We start from the raw sequence: 22,727 nt of genomic DNA, 5'->3' as shown, positions 1-22,727 counted from the left end.
AAAAGTGTAAATAAAGTGAATTCACAAGAATAATGCAACCTAAAAATTGGGTTGTGACCAAAAAAGGTTGAGGACCTCCAGATTAAATAAACAGACAAAATCTTGTGATTACAAAATTTGATAAAGGCTGCTGTTACACTTGCTGTTTGAGGTAACACTAAAATCTACTTCAAACTAAACTTTAGACGCAAATATGTGTGTGCGCGTCAGCAATGCTTGTGGACAACCTTTCTGGCTGTTGTATGAGTCAAGAGTATGAAAGCGAGGTCAAGGAAAACAAACTGAACTTTATCAAAATGACACAATGTGACGCAGGTGACATTGATCGTGATTCACATTACAAAATAAAATGATTAGAGCCCTGCACTGGTTTAATCTAATCAAACTGAGATGAAGAGCCTGACCATGTAAATAAATGAAAAATGAAAACAACAACAAGTTAACCAATGAAGTGGGAAAAATCCAGCCCAACCTGCAAGTTATTTTTTAGAACCCACCAATTACACTTAATCACCTGTTATGTATCATCTTCTAGTGAGACTTGAGGCAAATAAATTGCAAGAGCTCAAATCACAGATCATGTTTCACAGAAGTCAAAACATGATGACACAGGTCACGGGTTGTTTTAGAGAAGTACAAGACATGGGAAGAGCACAATGCCTCTGATCTCAGGACAGCAAATAAGGGACAGATTAATCACAAATCTGTCTGCGAAACACATTCAGTTACAAGGGCAGATGTCCTCAACAAACGCCTTAAGCCCAACACTGATGCAAGTCTCCTCTTGACTTACTTCACACAGCTCGACTTCTCATCAGCTCGCAGAGCACCAAGGGTAATGCTTTTATAGGGTAAAGCTTGGGGCATGATTATATAATGCCCATGTTTGAAATGAATAAAACAAACATGCAGATGTCTGTGGCCTTCAAAACAAGTCACCTGAATCTAACTAATGTTTAATTGAGCTCAAAACTTTGTTAGATCGTTAACAATCTGGCATTGAAATTATTAACTTATAACTTCAGTTATAAAAAACAAAAAAAAATTGGCAACATGCAAAAACCTGATGCGGTAACATCCTTCTATGCTGTATAGCTTTCCCATTATGACATTTACAGGATCACATCCATGATCATAGTTTTTTTTTTTCTGACTTCACTTCTGCCTTCAGCAAGTGTGAAGGCACTTTTTTTAACCCATTAAAAATGTTGTAGTTTTTTCCTTCTCAATTTTCAGGGGATCCACTGAAAATGTGACAAAAAGGTGAGGAAATGGTATTTTAGCAGTATTTAACATTTTAAAAATTATATATATATATATATATATATATATATATATATGACTATTTATTTATATATGACTTAAATTATATATATATATATTATGCAAATCTGCTGTATTTATTTTCATAATAAATTCTATGTATTATGAGCTATACAGCTATACAAATACATTTTAATTTAAAAAAGTTTTTCTTATAACCTAATATTAAGAAAAAAACTACACTCCAAGTTATACAAACTAAAATACTTTGAATATAAAACTCACTCATATGTTTTGCCTTCAGTACAATAAATAAAAGGCAGTAATTTAATTCTGGTGCAACATTTTGACTATAATATCACTTCATAATTTCACAAACCGTATAAACTAGTCAGTAAAAATGCATATGAAATCTTAAGCCAGCAAACACGTGCACTTCAACTGTCCTTTTAAATAGCAGTCACACGTTAACCTACATTCATTACTCACTAGCACACATGCTTGACATGAACATGAAGCTCTCTGTCCTTGAAAGAAGCAAGCACTTCTCCAGCCACATTTCATTAAGGGCAGGTGGCATTGAACAGCCTGCGCAAAGCCAACGCATTGAAATGCGCACAAAACACAGGCGTGTTTTCATACTATTGAGAAAGTGTGACATACACGAGTGCAAATTAAAATGACAACAATAAATCAATATCAGTCTTAAGGGAGTAGTAGATAAGTATTGATATCAAAACACGGGTCACAGGACGTAAATAACTGCGTTACGACCTTGGATGTATTTATGTAAAGCAAGGCGCTTCTATTTAAATATTCAAAGGGTGCTAAAGCAAACTAACTCTGCGTAGACGATTATTTAGTTATATCCTAAACATTTCACACGCATATGCACATATTTCACATTTTAATAGCGGCACATGAAGAGCTCGCGAGAGATGAACCTCGTCTCGTGGCTCATAACATAATTACGGAACCCAACACACTGCTCTGTGTGTCTTTGACAAGCTAGACCGAAATAAAGTTTTTACGTTCCTGGCACTATTTTACAACAGTTAATACAATTATTATTAATTCCTCTTTATATTAGTGTGATTTTAGCACTAAACCTGCTCGCGTATTTAAATAATACGTAAAACGCTTCGGTCGCGTGACTGACGCTGCGCTGGCTAGTTTCACCGCTAGCTAAAAGCTAACAAGAGCTGTCTTCATGTAAACTCCTCGCCGAAATACCACAGAGGGGATATTAGTAACAGAAAATCGGTCTTAAAAATGCTTTCTCGTCTGAGATGAGTGTGACATTCAGTAAAAGTCACTGCAGTGCGTTTAAAGCTGCTGTCGACCTTCTAGCCCGTAACCGTCAACCTCGGTTTCATATAGAAGTATATTTCCACTCACCCCCCTGCGAAGAGATGTAACAGGGTGTCTTTCTGCGCCATTTCAAAGAGCCATCGTACCTCACAAAAAACGCTGAAACTTTAAATAAAAACCAAAACGCAGTTACTTAGGCCAGCGGCCTGATGATGCCCAACACCCGGCTTCTCTTGCTTTAAACCCGGATAACGCCGAACCTGAGAAGTACCCTGGACTCACGTCATAGGGGCTGGACGGGGGTGTCGTCCACGACGTCACGCCATCGGTTCATCCACAAACAAAACTGTAAAATTAAACTGCTGCAGAATATCATGTGTAACATTCTGCAGTGCATAAAAGGTAAATACGGATACATTCGCAGTTAAGAATTTTTATTTAGTAAATCTATTTTTATTTCATGAATTTATTTCATACATTCTTTAATCCAAAATTACTCTAAAATTCAAATGTATTAATCTTTTCCTATATTCTATATCCTATGTTTCTTATATTCATGAACAGTCACCAAACTTGGGGAGTCAATTAACCCGTTCAGTTAAGTTTTAAACTTTCTTTTTTATTTGAAACTATAATGGATATTTGGAGGTACATGATGCTTTAGTATATTTAGCTATTTAATAGCTTATGTAACATTTTACAGTATAAAAAAGGTTAAATAGCTGCAGAAAAACAAACGAACAAACAAAATAATTTTTATTTAGTAAATGCATTTATTTTATTTTTATTTCAGGAATTTATTTCATTCATCGGTACAGTGCCATGTGCTTGTAATTATATATATATTTTTTGCAAATGTAATTATTCTTTATATAGAGCACCCTAATGCATAATTTTGGCAAAATAAACAAGTAAAATGGTGGAGACTCCTGCAGTGTAGAGGGGGTGTGTGAGGGGAGGGAGGTACAAACTTCTAACTGCACACTTATTAACTATTAACTGATAAGTGGGTCATTGAGAGTTGTCGACACTGCACTGTGTTTGCTATTATGTGGGATAGAGAAAAAAAAACTAAACATCATCATATAATCATCTTGTTGAAGATATCCACTGTTAATAATAAACCCCCCCTACAGGAAAACTCCTAAAGTTCTCTATTGTTTTAATTTTAAGGCTGGACAGTAGGCCTATATTTATGGTTGACTCATATAGACATCCTGTAAGACTAGTTATTCGAGATGTTTATTCACCTTGCAGATAGCAAAACTATTACCACTTCTTCTGCTCTTTTCGCATTTTTTTTTCAATTCTGATAAATTCATTGTCCTAAATTTAAACTCCTAAATCTAAGACTATATAAAAACAATAAGACTTAAGTATAGTTACAGTGATGACAGTTCTGTGGGTATTTCTGGTCACATGCCTTTTTTTGGCCACATGAATTTTAATGACAGACAGTCTTGGCAAAACAGTTTCCTTACATAACATGACATGACAAGTGATATTACGGTCATATAGGAAGCATGGGTCTAATATTAGCTATATTTTAATCTTAGCTGCTTATCTCTCCAGGGGAATATCAAATATAAAATGACTGAGATGTCCTGGTCTTTGATTCTGTTCCAGGTTCCTGCAGATTTGGGAGTGAGTTCAGACACTTCATGACCTTCATGGTCAGAGTTTTGGCTTTTGGATCAACCAAAGGTAAAAGTACACAACAGGCAACAGGCCACTTTTATTGCATAAGCAGGGGATGTGCAATGGTGCTACCAGCTAAAACAATACAGGATGTGAGTTTCATGGTTACATGACACAAGTGGCAATATTTATTCCAGACACATGTAATTAAATAAGTTGAATGTTGATTGATATGTCATTTTAAATATATTGCATTATTGTATAAATAAATATATTTCTCCCCATTTGTCCATTTATAATGAGACAAGGCTTGATATTTTCATTTAACCAAATTTTCTTTTCAGAAACAAAAGGATGGCATAGGCTATTTACTGTATCAGTGCAAAAATAGTTAATACAGATAATAGCAATTAATACAAATACAAAGCATCATTGACATACGCAACATAATAACGGAACAAAATAACAAAAGGACTAAAGAAAGAAAGAAAAAAACCTGCACAGTAAATTGTAATCATTTTTGGAAAGTTCTTAGTAATTATTGTATAACAAATAAAGTATCATTTAAAAATTCTCACAGAATATATCCTGTGAAAAACACATTAGAGCGTTTTCATTTGAATATAGATTACATATGTTCTTTTCATAATAACTGTGAAAGAGAGTCTGTTGTGCATTTATTTTTTGAATGCCCCTGTTCATATTTATTTTGGTATGAGATGTCACAATTTCTAAGTGTTAAACTGAATTGCAACCTAGTCCCAAATATGTTATCAGTTTTACTTAATTAAAATGAATGAATATGACTTTTCCAGAAGAAAAATAGTAGGCCTATATAAAAAAGTGTGATCAGTTGTACGATTTCAGAGGGTTGGAAAACTGCGCCATCTTTAGGAGAAACAGGTGACATAGCAAGACGTGAGAAAGACACTCGTTCTGTTTTAAATATGTTAGATTGTATAAGAAACAAGATTGTTTTATAAAACAATTCTATTTTTGTATTTTTAAAGATTTTTGAGATATCGGGATATTTAATTTGTTTTTATCAACAATGACAATGATCATTTTCCGTTCGTATCTGACCATATTTTGATTTGGTGTTGTTTGCACTTCCCAAAACAACCGGACTGATCCGTAAAACCGAGTTCAGTCTGATTCGACTCAGGCATACAGAACAACAGCTATTTGTACCAGACATATCTGGCTCGGAACCCTTGAAGGCTAAATCCGCTGTAAGGGAACCTCCATATTCAATGGACCGGAAGTAGACAGAGTCACATTGAACATTTGAACTGGTAAGGTATGTAATCTGATTGGTATTTCTGAAAAGAGCATAAGAGTTGTCTACTTGTTTACATATGTATTAATGCCTGTATACTTATCAGGCGATACTAACGATTATCATTTTAAGTTATGAAGCCAGCTAACAGTTGCTGCTGGTTTGAATGAAAGACTCCTCCAGCGTGAACTGCATAGTATACAGTGTAGTATATACCGTGACATTCCTGTCAGTACATCGGTTTTGACACTTGTGACAAAGCGTTTAGTGATTTTATTAGTTGTACCCTGATTACAGAGTTGCTAAGGCTCACGTAATAGCTATTTCAAATACCTAATATTTTCATACTTTTTTAATTTTTACATTTTCTTCACAAGTTTTCATCTAAAGCATTCTGTTTATTTACTGACATATCTCCTTGGTAAAATATACACTACCTTTGGAAAACCCTTTGGAGTTTTTGGTCGTGATGGAAACCATTTCCATAATTTCTGTAAAAGTGAGGAATAATTAGCAAATAAAAAAAATAATTGTTTGATTATTTTACTTTGTGTTTAGTTTATTATAGATTTAAACTGTAATAAAATTATGATGGATTCTCATATTTTAAAATTAAAATTCTGGGTCTGGAACAAGGGTGAAACAACAATAAAATATATAAATTTAAAGGCATTTTATGTGTTTATAGCAACCAACCAACAAATAAATAAATACTTTTTTTTTTTTTGCAAAAAGTTTCCAATACAGCTTTAATGTGACCTTCATATAACAAAGAAAATCTGTAAAAATCCCATGGGACAAAAAATTGATGTGGTTAAAGAAACACCCATACACAACTGTGTATTTTGTATATTTTTCAGTCCATGATGCTCTTGAGGGTGCAATGGCCATAGGACTGTAAACCATGTTTCTTCCAAGGGTGGTTTCACGACTGAACCTGCTTTCCAAAGTGTCTGGTAAGCTTATTCAGTTTTGTGCTAGTAACGCATTTCATTTGTAAAAAATATTCATTGTACAATGTCCCATATGTTTTTCTTTTCTTTGTTTTTCTTTTCTTTTCTTTTCTTTTCTTTTCTTTTCTTTTCTTTTCTTTTCTTTCCTAGGTTCATTGCAGAACCAGAGCCAGGCATTATGCAGTGCTGTGCAACACTGTCATTCTACCCGTTTCAGAGCTCTTCAGTATTCAAACAGATGCTTCACTTCAGCTGCTGACAACAAACTTCCACCCAAACTATGGACACCTCTTGAGCCAGAGTTAGAGGAGGTTCTTGTGCCCCGTAAGCTATCAGTTTCACCTTTGGAAAGCTGGCTTTCTCTGCGCTACTCTCTACCCCCGTTGCTGGAGGCTTCTCCTCCTCTGGAGGAAGGTGAGATTGTGGGAAAATCCATGGTGCTGCCTCCATTTGCGCTGCCATTACTGGAGGGTAATGAAAGCTCAACACCACTGAACTGCAAGAATGTGCTGCAGATCCGACGAAGGAAGATGAACAGGCACAAATACAAGAAGCTGCTAAAACGGACCAAGTTCCTGAGGAGGAGAGTGAAAGATGTCCGGCGGAAGAAAAAGCAGGTCAGTTATGTTAGTCATCTAGACAACAAGAGTAAATAATGTATTTTTTTATGTGATTTCAAATAAAACTTAAAAAGGTCATAAATCAGAGCAGAAGGTCTTAAATCCATAAAGTCATGGCATTAAATGTTGCATACACTGCATAAAATGAATGTCTTCCTCTGTATTTTTGTTTTGCCTTCCATTACTTCTTAAATACTTAAATCAAGATACATTTATCTGATATGAAAATTTAACATAAGAAGGTGTGTTTTCTGAGAAATCTTATGCTTAAAACAAGAACAAATATCTGTCATTGAGGAATGAAAACTTGTTTCCTTTTGAATTATGATTTTCTGAGCCCATTGGCAGATATTTGTTCTTGTTTTAATCATTACCTCACTTTCTCACTTTTTAATCATAAACTCAATTTCTCAAAAAACAAGACTTCTTATTTGATGTCATTTTGCTTCTGAAGTGAATGTATCTTGATTTAAGATTCTTCAGACATTTGCACTAAAAAATAAGACAAAAATGCTGAGAAAGAACATCACTTTTTTGCAGTGTGATCAGTAGGCCTGTCACGATAACAACTTTTTGTTGTGCGATATATTGCCCCAGAAATAATTGCGATAAGCGATATTATTGTCATTTTAAAGACCATTTTATGCCACTGAATATATAATCATAATGTAACAGCATAATAATGCAAGAAGGCCTACACACTTCCAAATGACAACAAACTTTTAATTCTTAAGAATATTTAGATCATGGAAATTAAGTATCAAAATATTAGATACCTTAAAAAACCTGAATAAATAGTAAATAAACATTTTCTAACAAAAAGTGCAAAGTAACAAGTAGAAAAAAAATTATGGACATTTTTCCATCTACAGATTTTTCCCTGACCTTCTTTTCTCTGTAAATTAAGGCTGCACACTATTGCTGAAAAACACAATCACTACTTAGCAGTCAGATGTCCGTATGCACAAAGGCACAGATCCCTAAACAAGGCCATATCTGCAGATGAAACTTTGTTTGTAGAAGCTTTTTTTAAAATTTGAACTAGCTCCTCATGACTACACCACGTTATGTACGAGAAGCTGCAAAAGACACAGTTGCAAGTGGAATGTAAAAAACATGGTGACATTAATTTAAGTAAATATAATGGGCGATATATTGCGTCACCAAAAATTATTGAGGTCATGTACATATATTGCGCGATAAGTCGATATATTGATTATTGTGACAGGCCTAGTGATCAGAAGGTACGGTAAAAGTTATTTATTTATTCTAGTGGTTGGGAGCAGAGGTATTCATGTCATTAGCTGTGTTATGTTATGTTTTTTTTTGTTGTTGATAAAGAGTATTGCAAAGTAATGGAGATCTGATGCAAGTTGTATTTTCAAACTCCGAAGCATTGCTAACACAAGTGATTTACATTTAGAGACCATACTGATGTATTGTGTTCCATTCATTTTATTTCTTACGTTTTCAGGCTAAGTTTGAGAGAGATCTTACCCGAATCGTTAGGAGAGCTGGACTGAAGAGAGCCCCAGATGGATGGACAGCACCCCAAGTCTATGTCAGAATGAGTCAGAATAAAAGAAATTAATTAAAGGATTAGTTCACTTCTAGAATGAAAATTCTGTCATCATTTACTCACCCAACTGTTCGGATACCAACATTTTCCAAAATATCTTCTTTTGTGTTCAACAGAAGAAAGAAGCTCATACAGGTTTGGAACAAGTGGAGGGTGAGTAAATGTTGACAGAATTTTCTTGGAGTGAATTAATCCTTTAACATCTGTGTTATTTAAATATTTTTGTGTTTTTCATAATACCATTCACTCTACTGTTACTGCATCTGGAGCAAAACAGTGACATGAAATCCATATGTACTGCATATGTGCTTATTACCGCAATAAAAAGACCTCATCTCCCACCTCTTTGTGATGTGCATTGTTTTAAGAGCCTATATCACCTTATGTGAATGACAAACAAAACCCATCTCCATTTTTTAAGACATTGTCTAGTCACCACTAGGGTGAAGCAAATCATCTCCATGCCTACTCTACTGTAGTTAAGCCTTTTTTGTTTTTGCGAGTATATTTCAATGTTTATAATAGCGTTTATATGTGTATCAAAAATAGTATATATATATATATATATATATATATATATATCTGTATGTATGTATGTGTATATATATATATTATACTGTATGTGTATATATAATGTATTTAGTTTGTTATTTTGGATAAATACCCGTATACATTTTTATTATGTAGAGATGGTGCTGCGTTCACATTAACCCGGTATAATTTAAGAAATATTTGCAGTTAATGTGAGAGAGTTTAGTATTTCATGATGTTTAATATTATGGAGGAGGGGCATGTCAGTGGTCCACTCCAGACCAGCAGACGGCAAAGATTTAGTTTTCTGTCGCTGGTCGACAAAACGTTTGAGGTGAGGGAGCAGTCCTTTAAAAAAACAGTTTAATCGGTCACCTGAATTAACAAATATCTTCACCACTTGTCGGACATGTTTCTCGTGCCATACAGTAAGTAGCCAAATCGTTTTTTAACGAATTCTCATATATCTTTAACTTATTTGAACTGCTTCGACATTTTCACCTACACAACACTCTGAATATTGTCTTCTGTGTTGCATCCTTCACCGTGAATGTGGAATTGTGCATTAACTTTTATCTTGCAGTAAGTCTCGTGCTGGCCTCCTTCCAAGTGTTTTTATTTATTTATATATTTTAAATTAGATTAAACGTCTGTTCTGCTGCTTTGTTTTTCTCTTTCTTGATTTTTTTTCTGAACTTTTTTTCTGAGTTAATTGTATTCTTTTGTGTGGAAAGAAACGTCAGTAGTCTTCTTGTTAAGACACTATCATGCGGTGTAAAGACAATTACAGGGTTTTGAATTTTTCTTGTGGCCATATTTTACCTTCTATGTTTCTTGACCTCAATATTTAATTGAATTACAGATGGGAAACGCAGTAATTTTTGCTGGTCTTGCATTCTATTCTTCATATGTATATATATATATATAGATATATATAGATATAGATATATATATATATAGATATAGATATAGATATATAGATATAGATATAGATATATAGATATAGATATAGATATATAGATATAGATATAGAGATATAGATATAGATATAGATATATAGATATAGATATAGATATATAGATATAGATATAGATATAGATATAGATATACACATTCATTAGTACAAAAATATGTTTTACAGATTTAGTTTAATGTGGCATGACATGTCAATGTTTAATGCTACTTGAATCTTGTTTAGACAAGAAAAGAACCAGCAATTCACAAATTCACCCCTTGGATTCCTCACATGATCACACATCTGGTGTTAGATTGTGGTAGCTGACAGTCCTTGACCTTTTCTATTTCTTGACCATAAATAGATCAATTTTTTTCTTCTTAGATAACTTTTTCTGTAGTTTTAGTGATGGTTGTGGAGAGGCCTGACTTTCTGTCAGTATTTATCATCTGGATTACAGGTTTGACTGCTGAGAGGGAATGAATGGATCCTCTGTGCTGCAAATTTCTTTGTGTTGGCATAGCAGCAAATACAAGTCTTCTGCAGATCTGAACTAAGTTTTATTGTGTCTGCATTAACAATATGAACACTGACTGATGCAAACAGTGATTTGGGGCAGAGTTCGGTGTTTGAAACATCTACAGGACAGATGCCGAATTTCCATATTCAGATAATGTAATTAAATATGACTTGCACCTTCAGTAATTCTAACGCTTGTGTTCTTGTTCTCATTTCAGTCTGGTCTGCCTTGATCTTACCATGTGGTGAGTGAGTAACAAAATAGTTATTTTGTAGCAGTTTCCCAATATTTTTCATACTGTAAACCCAAATGAATATGTAAAGTAATGTATGTGTATGTAGGCCTGTCGCAATAATATATCGACTAATTGCGCAATATATGTACATGACCTCAATAATTTTTGGTGATGGCATAAAATGATCTTTAAAATGACAATAATATCGCTTATCGCAATTATTTCTGGGGCAATATATCGCATAACAAAAAGTTGTTATCGTGACAGGCCTATGTGTATGCCTTTTAGCCTGGGCACAAAACAACATGCCAAGTGTGGTTGTGGAGGCGAGGAACATTACTGTTCCAGCCGGGTCAGATGTTCTTCTGCCGTGTAATAACCAGCGGATGGTTTGGAGGCAGGATCGCCTGCGGGACCGTCAGCGTGTTGTGCACTGGGACCTGATCCGGAACCAACCCGATTACACTGTGGAGCGCATTTTAGATATGTTCTCAGGGGGAACAGAGCGCTTGTACAGCGACTACAACAGGGGCCGAATTACTATTTCAAAAGACGCCTTCAGCGATGGAAATTTCTCACTAGTTATTAATAGTAAGTTCATCCTTTTAGACCATGTCCATGTCACTCTTTTGATTATTTTGTTTGTGATATTTAATACCTTCCATTCTGGTGTTGTTGTTTTGTTTGCGCAGATGTGGACGTGAATGATAAAGGTATCTATACCTGCAACCTACATCACCACTATTGCAAGGTCCACCAGTCCATTCGAATCCAGCTCAACGTCACTAAATCACGTAAGAGAAGAAGCCTGACATCTATAGTTTATCTAGCCTTTTTCCACCTCAGAGTAAAAAATTAAGAAATAAAAAAGTGATTGCGACTTTTTACAGATCTCAAAACTGTGACTAAATCTCGGAATGTGTCTTTATATTTCACAAAATGACTCACAATTATGACTATTATATATAATTTTGACTTTTAATCTGAGCTATTTTTTTATCTCGCAATGTAACAATGTACATTTCACGGTGTGATTTTTTTTTCATCTCACAATTGTGACTTTTTATCTCACAATTTGGCTTTATTTCACCTTTTTCATTTTTTATTTTGAGGTGACAATGAGCTTCCATACTTCCAGGCTTCCATAGTTTCAGGCATGTTTACGTAAAGCTGTGTGAAGTGTGTTATACTGCTCTACTAGCCCCACAAAATGGAGTATATAAACACAACAGAGCCACAGTGTTTATGATTTCAGGGGAAGTTAATCGGATAATGTTTTTGTTGTAGCTGTCCATGCATGAACTGGAATAGATATTTTAACACTGAAAAATTACACAGTATAGTTCTTAATTATTGATATCCAACCTTATGCTTTGAAAAAACAGTATATAAATTAAACATTATTATTTATATAGTTAAACTTCTTTATACAAATGTCAATATCTGCAGCTCGAAAGGAAAAGCGTGTCTGGGATGGCGATAAATCCGTGCTTGTGGTTCTGGTGGGGCAGAGTGTGGTGCTTCCTTGTGTGAACCGCAGACAATTGTGGACGGACAGTCAGAGGGACGAGGGCCAGCAGCAGGTGGTCCATTGGGAATGGCAGGCACCTGGGGTCACCCGTGACCGAGCAGACCGCCTCATCGATATGTATGCCTCTGGAGAGAACCGGCAGTACGGGCCGCTCTTCCTCCGGAATAAGATGAACATCTCAACTGATGCCTTCTACATGGGGGATTTCTCCCTGAGTGTCCACAACATTCAGCCCTCTGATAAAGGCTTGTATTCCTGCCACCTTCACCATCACTACTGTGGCTTACATGAAAGAAGAATCTTCAGGGTGATCGTCGGCCCTTCTGTCCAGCCTTCGCCTCCAGCGCGCTCCTCTACTGATGCACCAAAAACTCATTCTTCTTATTCCGTCCCACCTGCTGATGACCCAAGTAAGAGAATTTTTTTTTTTTTTTTAAGTCTTTAAGTCTTTTATTTGTTGCACCTTTGATTTTTTTTTTTTTTTAGAAGAAAATTGCAAAATTCTGTCATTATTTACTCTAATTTTGTTCTAGTCCCGTATGGCGTAATTTATTTGAATTGATTAGTTTTTGAATAACTGTAATGCAGCTATTGACAGCTATTAAAGTGACAAAGGAATGTCAAGATCCAATAAAATCACCATAAAAATGGTGCGTACAACTTATGTACTATATTCCAAGTTTTCTGAAGTCACACAATAGCTTTGAACCAATGCCGTTTGGTGTTTGTGATGTTGATGTGCCATTTTTGACTTTTGAGGTCATTATCAGTGAATAAAGACTTAAATTTTGGGCTGTTTCTAATACAAAGCTATTATATGGCTTTGGAAGACTTGGAATATAGTGCACAAGTTGTATGGATCACTTTTATGGTGCCTTTTGTTTTCTTTATGGTCATTATGACCAGAAGTTGTATGGCAAGATCTGTCAAACGATTCTTCAAAAAATTCTGCATCTTTTCCTTTTTTTTTTTTTTTTTGTCCAATGTCAGATGGACTTCGAAAAAATTCGAAACAGTGAACTTTTCTTTTTCCTAGCTTGTTTTAAACATGTATTTCTGTGTTTTCCTAATCAGCTCCTTTACTCCTCCCTTTACATGTATATTTGGGTTTGGGGGAGGAATGTTGCCTGAGAACTATATTTACTTCCTGCCTTTTTCTCTCTGTTTACTTTTCTGCCTCATCTTCTCCAGTCTGCAGTGGGAATTTTACAGCAGTCTTTCCATCTCTCTCTTTGTTTTTCATTTTTGAGCTGTCTAAAATGCCTTTGTCTTTTACTCTTTGTTCAGATTGACTTCCTCCAGTCATTTTGGCTCTGTCATTGCCGTCTCTGTGTTACAAAACACTTGTAAAGATGAGTTTTTTATCGGCCAACATATCGGTTATCGGCTTTCAAAAATAAAGAATTATCGGTTATCGGAATCGGCCAAAATGTTCATATCGGTGCATCCCTAGTTTGTACGAGTGAATGTTTTCAACAGAAATGTAGTGAATAGGTCATAAAGGAGGTGGGGGAGGTTTTATTGGAAGAGTGCTTCATATTTCCTCTGCTTAGCAATCGCTGAGCTCACAAAAGTTCACAACAACATCTTGCTTTCTTCTGGGGTTTGCAGATTTTACCATCATTGCTCAGAAAATATTCCCCATTTTGCGTTGGTAATGGGCTGTTTTTTGATATGAAAAGTCACATCTGTACAACATCTGGCCCGCTGTAACATGAAAGCGCAAAGCAGGAATGGTCCGTGTTAGATTCACATCTTCACATGTCTGTAAACATTTTGCCCCACTCCACTGTAAGTAGAAAAAAATGTGGCATGTCAGTCAGCTTATAGATTTAATGTATTGTCTGAATGTGACCTTCTTTTAATTTTGTTTTAAATGGGAAGAAAAACTAGCAATTCTTATTTAAAAATATTTATAAAAATATGTATTTTTTAATTATTTATTAATTTTCCCGTTTTTTTTATTTCACTCAACATTTGTGATATATCTGTAAATATTTATTTCAGAATTGTAAATGATATATTACAAATGTTTTTAAATTAATTATTGCTATTTTGTAAGGATGTTAAATAATGCAGTTATGTTAACATTTTGAAGCTACATCTGGAGGTTAATTCACATGCAACAGTTTAACTTGGATGAGTTGGAATCCGTGTTGTATCCAAATCCCACTTCTTCCCACTTTTGTTCTCTCCAGCTGTCCTATAAATAATGAACAAAAATGGAATTATAAATAATACACAAAAATGAAGTATGTGTTTGTATTCCAATATATTTTGCATTGTTAAACGTAAAAAACCTCAGGATTACACAAATATGACCAGTCTAAGCATGTGTGACTCATTTGATTCTTCATTGTTCATTGCAATGAGACATACTGACTCATGAAGTAATCATAATGACTATTAGTCTTAGGATGAAGAAGTCATTTTTTTGTTGTTATGCCAAGAACAAGGTTTACAATACTGTAAAACACACAAACAGCAGCATTTAGTGAGTTTGTTTGGTTCTTATAAGTACTACTGACATGCAATCCCTGAAAATATAGCAGATTAAATCTAAATTCTCACTGTTATTATGGGGCACCTAAATAAGTGGTAAATGTCTCCAGACAGACTGACCATGAAGTGGTGGTATTTCTCTCCGCCTGCACTATCGCTTCCAGTTCTGGTGGTTTGTGTTTTTTTTCTCCATTGCTGCGGCATGACGTCAGGTCTGGAACTCATTACGCCTGTTTTAGCCATTCTGACATGAAACCTGGTCCCTCTCCCCTCTCACCTGTCAGGCCTGGGTGAAATGGGAAAAACAAACTAGTAATTTGGGCTTTTCTGCTTTGTTTCTTGCCTTTCAGTACACCATAAAGTAATTAAATGTTTTATTCAATCAGATATTTAGGAGTTCTCATTCATCTGGTCTTCTCATGTTTTCTTTTTTCTACTTGGTGAGCAGATACAAACATGGTTGAAGCGCCTCGCATCCTCAATGTAATTTTGCCTGAGAATCAAACTCACCTCTTGCACCAAGTAGGCTACATCCTGGCAATCTTCCTGCTGCTTCTGGTAATGCTCATTGGCATCATTATAACCACGAGGCACTGCAGAAAAAAGGGTAGGATCATGTGGATTAGATAAAGTGATGATTTTATAAACGGGAAAAGAAATATGTTTGGCTTTTTAGTCAAACTGCATGTTGGTCAACTGAAACATTTACATATAAAATTAGTACCTTTGAGATTATTGCCTTGAATCTTACTGAACTTTCCTTTGACATTTCATATTATATCTGATTCAGGGCCTGAGTTTGAGGTTCGAAGGTCTGAGCGGTAAGGATTAAAGATTTCCAGTTTTGTCATTTCTGCTTCACGGTATCTTATTCAGTGTTTTTGAGTCAAGTAAGATCCACAATAATCATTTTACACTCGCTAAAACATAAAAAGGATAATGTTTGCTTTACTTGGCAGGGGGAGGAGGACATCCATTGAGCTTGATGCCACAGAACTGCAACCCTACAATCAGGAAGACTTGCGACTGGGTAAGCGCAACCACATTTTTCCATGATTTCTCTTAAAGCTGAAATAGGTCATTTAAAAATCAAGACTTTATGAAAATAAAGAGAAAAGACAGATACTGTAACTAGTGCTCTGTAAAGTGTAAAGAAGTGTGATTTGGTTTGCAAGAATCGTGTTTTTTTTTTTCTTCAATATTCTCAAGTACAATGACTCCTGGATTACATTACATTACCACAGTCTTTTTTTTTAATTGGTTGGTTATTGTTTTGTAAGTCAAGTCAAGTCAAGTCAAGTTGAGCTTACCAGACAGTGATGCAGCTGGTCAGCACGCACTCAATGGTGCCCCTATAGAATGTGGTGAGGATGGGTGGAGGGAGACTTGCTCTTTTCAGCCGGCGGAGAAAGTGTAGGCGCTGTTGTGCCTTCTTGGAGAGAAGGCACAACAAGGGATTTTCCAGTGAAATATATATTTTTTTAAATCTGAGTGTCTCAGTCACATCTGATGTATATTAATAGATGGTGATTTACAATAATTCTTCATGATTTCATATTTATATCAGCATTTATTGAAGAAAACCTTACATTTTTATTTAGACTACAAGAACAACATAATAAAAGACAGGGCAGCGGCAAACAACTATCCCTCTCCAAAAGTTATTGATCTAAACAGAGGTAATGTGGTCTCAATTAGTGAAATTCGTTCCGGACAACGAGATGCATTGTGATGTATTTACACACTCTTTCTCTGTCTTCCTCTCTCTCAACTAAAGAAACGGAGAGAATGTCATGGAAGTGATTCGTAGTGAGCTGCTGGCTGGTCCAGAGCGTGCTGAATGAGAAGAGATTCAAGGACTTTACATTTACATTGAGAACAGGAATGGAAGTACTGACTTTCTACAGCATAATTACTGCTTACATGATCTTATAATACTCAAATTCTGTTGATATTGGTGAGTCAATTTAATTGAAATCTTTTTTTCATAATCGCAGTGTACTATAATGGTAATCTATTGAATTCAAGTTACACACATGTAAAATGTGGGAGAGCAATTTGCTGAATTCAATTTGGTACTCTTCTGTATTAAAATTCAAAATGAAAAAATTTCTGTTGAATTGCTAAAATTCTGTGTGGTAGAAACCACTGTAAATGTCTGAATCTGAATGGGAATTTCTTATAAAACTCAGGAAGCAAACAAATAGCTGTGGCTTCAGGTCTAAATAGTCAAACATGGTACACAAGTGAACCTCAAAGGCAATTAAAAGTACTGTTTCTGCTATTCTGATGTGTGTGTCTCTATATGTTACTTTTTGTATAAATTTTGAGTCCTATTGACCAGGACTTCTTTGGTCCATTGTCTTTTTACAGTGTTTGTTTTACAGCATTATGTGGTACAGTTACAGTTTATTTGCTTTTGCAATATGAGCAAGTCCCATTTATCTCTTTTCCATCATCAACATTTTTTTCAGCAATTTCATTGGTCAGTGATGTTCATTTACATAGGTTACTAAGCATTCATGCAGTAGTTTTTATTTGATCTGGAGTGTACATTTATCTTTAGAGAGGCAATATATGATCGTCAGTATAGACTAGAGGACCAATCTACAAATATAATAAAGTTTATTCTTAAATATTTTGTGTAATTAAGATTCATTCTTTCTATATGTAAGACATTGTACCTCCATTATCTCCCTCTCTACTTGACCAGTGCCCAGTAACAAATGTTCAGATCCACTATGACCAGATTCTGATCGCAATGTCTTAACTGATATCATATGTCCCACAGAGAGTTGGCAATGGGAAACTAGCTGTGCCTGTGTACAATATTTAAAACAAGCTAAGTTTTGAACATTTTGTAGTAAAACATTTTGTTTTACCATAAGTTATGTAACTTTTATGTAAAATAAAAATACAACATTATTTATAATAATAATAATCTAGAAATCTAGTATTTGAATACACTATTGACTAAAATCTTTGCTTTTTCCTATAATTATGGAACACTAAGCAGTATACTACGTAACTGCATTAGGAAGTTCATTAAAGGGACAGTTCACACAGAAATGAAAATTACCCCATGATCTACTCACCCTCAACCCATTCACTGCCATTATAGAACTTGGAAGACCCAGGACATTTTTTTATATAATTGTATTTGTCTGAAAGAAGAAAGTCATATACACCTAGGATGCCTTGAGGGTGAGTAAATCATAGGACATTTTTCATTTTGGGGTGAACTATCCCTTTAAGTCCATAAGGGCATCCAACTTCTCCAAGTTATTTACTGTTTAAATGTCAATCAGTGCATTTCAGAAGACAAGAAAATTGGTACTTTAAGAACAAACTGAGCAAAGAGGAAGAATGTTCTTTGCTCAGTTGTTTTGATTGACTAAAATCCATGAGCCAGTGGTATCCTTCAGAATACTAAACTCCAATGAGTTGAATACATACAGTAAGTTCACTTCAGTTGTTGTGTATAGTGAGGCAGAGTGTGAAATGTAGATTGTGAGCATTGAGTTTAGCTGGATTCTTTGATTCTAAATGACTCTGACTGGGACCTGGATCTTGCATTACTTTTGGTAGGCTTGTCTTGTTAAGTGTTTTCTAAACAACCATCCAATACCTTCGGTCGGGAATACAGGAAGTATAGAGAAGAACAGTGCTGCCCCCTGCTGTTAGAAAATATATGCTGTAATGATCCAAAATGTCTAACTGGTGCTCATGCTTGCACATCTTCAGAACGTTGTACCTTTGTGTATTTTGTTACACTTTGCGTCTTCTGTGCATGTCCTTTATATGGATATAATGTTGGTGGTGGTTGCAACAAGATGCATTAAACACGACAAAGGGGAATGACTACTAGCTCTAGTTACTTTGCCTCCCATTAAGCTATTGGATACATGATACTGGATAATAGTGTTCATTATTTCAACTACTTTTTCCTGTATTATGTATGTGTGAAGACTTTTTTTGTTCATTTAGGTCTGCTGCATTGCCACATTTATTAAAACGACATAACTTTATGAAATGTTTATGGTAGTTAAACATTTTATATTGTTTTCATTAATTTTATTGTCCATTTATGTTCTATTCAAATCCAGCATTAAAAACGGTTAGAAATTTGCAATATAGCAATAAAATTAATTTAAGAAGTTAATGTTATTTGTAAAAATGCACCTGAGATTATTTCTTTTGGGAATGTACACAATTGTTGTAAATTTTGTAGAGGCTGATGTGTTTCTCATTGGAATGTGAAACAAATCTAGCATTTATATTTTTCATTTAATTATTAGCCTATAATTGTTTATTATATTCATAAAGTCAAATGGAAAAGAAAAATGCCTAATATATTGCCTATATATATATAAAGAACATCAGAGAGATTAAACAGTTGCATAGTTCTGTATTTTTTCCCTATATATATCCCTGTCATGTTTGGTTATGTATTCTTGTTCGTACAATTTACTTTGTAAATAAATAGTCTTTTGGTGCCTCTAGTTCAAGACAAACGATGTTTGTGATACATCTATATGTAAATCTATAACAACGATGACAGCGGGTCTCTGTTTTGTCATCATATAATCATATACTTAGTTGTATAAAAAATATATAGACTACTATTTACTGTTTACACCCCCACCCTTTTCTTCGACCTTGTATATATTGTATATATAAACACGAAAGAAGAAAAAGCATTTCCGCAAAGGTTTATCTTGCAAGGACAAGTACAAGGTACAGTGTTTTTGTTGAATAATGGCTTGAATCATTATAAAATATATAATGCTTTAATGACATTCTTAAAAAAAGTAGATCTGTTTAACAGGATTTAGAAGAATTTAATTTTTTTTCTATTATTATTATTATTATATAATTTTATTATTATTATTATTTTTGGGGTTTTATTTATTTATTTATTTTTACTATTTTTGTTTATTTTATTTTATTTTAATTTTTAATTTTTTAGTTCTTCCTATTCCATCAATGGTCCACACTCCAGCCTAGTATGTGGCGGGAATGCACCTATCGTTTGTTTGCCAACCGCCATAAAACTCCAAAAGAAGAAGAAGAAGAAGGTACAGTGTTTTACAACTGTTGGCATAGAGTAGTAGAGTCACAGCAGTTCAGTCAAGTCTGTCGCTGACATGGTCTATCGCTAGAGGGCAGCCTACCTCTACGAGAAACCTGTAATGGTAAAATATCCTGAACTCCTGCTCATAGGGAGGTGAACAGTCCCTTCCTGTTTTACTGGCGATCAGAGAGAAACATTGACGCCGTGATAGAGACGCGCAAGCTCCCATTATGTCTGGAACCGCTCGCTCCCTTCAAGACCAGGATTTTTGTTTGCCTACGTGAAACCGGCAACCAGCAATGTCGCCTTATAGCGCATAAATGGCACTTGACGAGTTATAGTCTACAAATATATTTTGTATCGCGCTGCTACAACCCTTGCTCCTTCTTCTGTCAATGATTGTCCTACCCATATAAGCCTCTACTCATGGCGGAGACCAAAATTATATACCATATCGACGAAGAAGAAACCCCTTATTTAGTGAAACTGATGGTTTCTCCGGAGAAAGTCACGTTGGCGGATTTTAAAAATGTCCTCAACAACCGTCCGGTCAACAGTTATAAATTCTTTTTCAAATCTATGGATCAGGATTTCGGGTAAGTATTGAGAAATATGATTTTGCTCATATTGTAGTGTGGTTTAGTATTCAACAAACACGATCACACCCATGATCGACTCAGCATTATGGCAGTCACGTGCCTTATATACGCTGTCAAACCTGGAAAGCGTTTAGAACGGTTGGTTGTTCGTTGTGACGTTGCTACATTGTTACATTGTTGCTGCTGGCACCTGCTTTGAACCCGTGTTCTTGCGCGGGTGCGTGTGCTCGACTCAGAACCCACCATCACTGTGGCAAGCCGGTTTAACATTTACGTTTCGCTTCGAAGTGAAGACGGAAGTATCAAAGTATTAGGATATCACTAATTATCCTAATTACTAGTAAACATGTATAAGTAAGTGATATAAATGTTAAATTTTTATCTTTTTGAATTCAGATTCACAATATAGCCTAATTTTTTTTAAATTTTTTTTATAGGACTTACATCCTAATAACGAATTCCCAACTCACAGGTGTTTCCCAAGGTGCACTTGAGGGCAGCATTATTCCTTACTACCTAGCCTTTTCATTAAGTTACATTTTGTATATACTAAGTAATCCAGTATTGACTAGTATCTTTTCAATTTCAAGTTTCATTTTCACTAGTAACTGGATATTTATTGGACTAATACTTGTTCCAGTAGTTACTAGTATTTATTTAACCAGTCTCTAGTGATTTTTCAGTACATACTGCTACTTATTCCTTTACTTACATTTTTCCCCAACAGTGACTTGTAGCTTAACTATTGAAACTGGCAACAAATTGCAGCTTTTTTCTTTTTCTTTTCCCCCACAACGGTTCTAACAGTTACTGGTTTGTATTACTGTCTGAACCGCAGGTGACCATAGAAGTCAGTAACAAAAATTGAATTTTTTTTTTTTACCACTAACGATAGAAGTAATTTCAGTATTAAGACATTCACTATTAAGTGACTAGTAGCCAAAATAATGCCTACTAATATCTGAAGAGGTTCTCAAGTACTAGTGACTAATTGAATAGATTGAATTACACAATTGAAAAAATTAAATAAGTACTAGTATCTAGATATTAGTGAAATTGAAAAAGATACTAGTCACTGTCTGATTACAATAATTACTAGTAACATAATTAGTGGTTAAATGGATCGTAGTTGATCCGTGATCTGTAAGGACCAAGCCCCACGGTTCGGCACGCATGTGATCTGCGGATTAATTGCAAAATTTAACCATAATAGAGTATAAGTTTATCATTTGTTCGTATTTACACAAGCAAGCGAATTTTAAACAATTCCAGAGAGAAAAGGCGAAAGGGAACTTGATTCGTTACTCGCGTGCACAGCCGCACACACATGAAGCGTGCACACGCGTTTCAGATGGCGCGCGAACACCAAACTGAATCCTCTTCTGAATCCTCTGAACAGACACATACACATAAAATTATGACAAAATACCCATCTCGACAATCATTCAGGTAAACCTAGTCAGTTGTGTCTCAAGTGAATGAAAACAGCTGAGAAAGAAATCGGATGTGATGTGTATCATTATATCGGATCTGTGCATCAGGTCTTAAAGGGACAGTGGCATATAAATACTGCTGCTGTCGTTAATGATCATCAAACAACAGAACAGCTGTGATAAAAATCTATATTTAATTTATACAGTGAACACTATGCAGTGTTATTTTCCCTAATTATTACATTTCTGTGTTTGAATACTACCAACCTTATTTTATTTGTCACATATTCTGTTGTATTTATCTATGCTTGTAATTTTTGTATTTGTTCTTATTTTTACTGGCTGTTCTCTTGTCTCTTTAATCATGTTTAAACTTTCTTAGTTAATCTAGTAGTATTTGCTGTGGTATCAAAGAAGTACTTCGCTTTAAGTAATAAATGGAAAGCAAGTTAAATTTAAATATTTTTCTTTTCTTGCTGATCCGAAAAATGATCCGATCCGTGGGTCAAAAACTGTAATGTGATCCGAACCGTGAGATTTGTGATCCGTTGAACCACTAATTGTGACGTCATCGCAGATCAGGTTTAATTTATCCTCTCCCCCAAACAAATCTATAATTTATAAATAATTTTTTTTTTTTACATTTATAACAGCCCAAGCATACCTATATACATATAGAATGCTGCACCAAACAAATTCATAAG

General features: G+C 34.9%; 4 protein-coding genes across 8 annotated transcripts in view; 3 read left to right on the top strand and 1 right to left on the bottom strand.

The window, feature by feature from the left end:
- LOC107695765 (solute carrier family 25 member 33) overlaps positions 1–2,832 on the bottom strand; it is an 8,241-nt gene extending 5,409 nt beyond the window's left edge. Inside the window, exon 1 of the mRNA XM_016495802.1 lies at positions 2,662–2,832. Coding sequence (XP_016351288.1) covers positions 2,662–2,702 — 41 coding nt within the window. The 5' untranslated portion in view covers positions 2,703–2,832. The remainder of the gene's footprint in view (positions 1–2,661) is intronic.
- A 2,568-nt stretch (positions 2,833–5,400) lies between these two features.
- On the top strand, positions 5,401–8,984 carry LOC107695745 (aurora kinase A-interacting protein-like). Of its 3 annotated transcripts, XM_016495766.1 has the most exons (5): positions 5,419–5,512; positions 6,352–6,447; positions 6,595–7,061; positions 8,539–8,649; positions 8,830–8,984. In XM_016495766.1, exons 2-5 carry the CDS (start codon positions 6,396–6,398, stop codon positions 8,833–8,835), a joined length of 636 nt encoding a protein of 211 aa, XP_016351252.1. In that variant the 5' UTR covers positions 5,419–5,512; positions 6,352–6,395; the 3' UTR covers positions 8,836–8,984. The 3 variants fall into 3 exon arrangements, with proteins under 3 accessions (XP_016351255.1, XP_016351252.1, XP_016351254.1); XM_016495769.1 differs by lacking the exon at positions 8,830–8,984 and having other exon boundaries at positions 5,401–5,512; positions 6,595–7,092; positions 8,539–8,617; XM_016495768.1 differs by lacking the exon at positions 8,830–8,984 and having other exon boundaries at positions 5,419–5,507; positions 8,539–8,704.
- Positions 8,985–9,503: 519 nt separating this feature from the next.
- LOC107695744 (matrix-remodeling-associated protein 8-like) lies at positions 9,504–17,514 on the top strand. The gene is made up of 10 exons (XM_016495765.1): positions 9,504–9,602; positions 10,867–10,893; positions 11,173–11,475; positions 11,577–11,678; positions 12,334–12,825; positions 15,366–15,524; positions 15,708–15,738; positions 15,877–15,947; positions 16,519–16,596; positions 16,695–17,514. Exons 1-10 carry the CDS (start codon positions 9,584–9,586, stop codon positions 16,718–16,720), a joined length of 1,308 nt encoding a protein of 435 aa, XP_016351251.1. The 5' UTR covers positions 9,504–9,583; the 3' UTR covers positions 16,721–17,514.
- Positions 17,515–20,445: 2,931 nt separating this feature from the next.
- Positions 20,446–22,727, top strand: part of LOC107695763 (segment polarity protein dishevelled homolog DVL-1-like) — a 38,711-nt gene continuing 36,429 nt past the window's right edge. For all 3 annotated transcript variants that reach the window (XM_016495797.1, XM_016495798.1, XM_016495799.1), the window contains exon 1: positions 20,446–20,587. In XM_016495797.1, coding sequence (XP_016351283.1) covers positions 20,521–20,587 — 67 coding nt within the window. In that variant the 5' untranslated portion in view covers positions 20,446–20,520. The remainder of the gene's footprint in view (positions 20,588–22,727) is intronic.

Source organism: Sinocyclocheilus anshuiensis, unplaced genomic scaffold (genome assembly GCF_001515605.1).
Source record: "Sinocyclocheilus anshuiensis isolate Anshui unplaced genomic scaffold, SAMN03320099.WGS_v1.1 scaffold234, whole genome shotgun sequence".
Taxonomy (NCBI): Eukaryota; Metazoa; Chordata; class Actinopteri; order Cypriniformes; family Cyprinidae; genus Sinocyclocheilus; species Sinocyclocheilus anshuiensis.
This window is presented reverse-complemented; position numbering and strand designations above follow the sequence as displayed.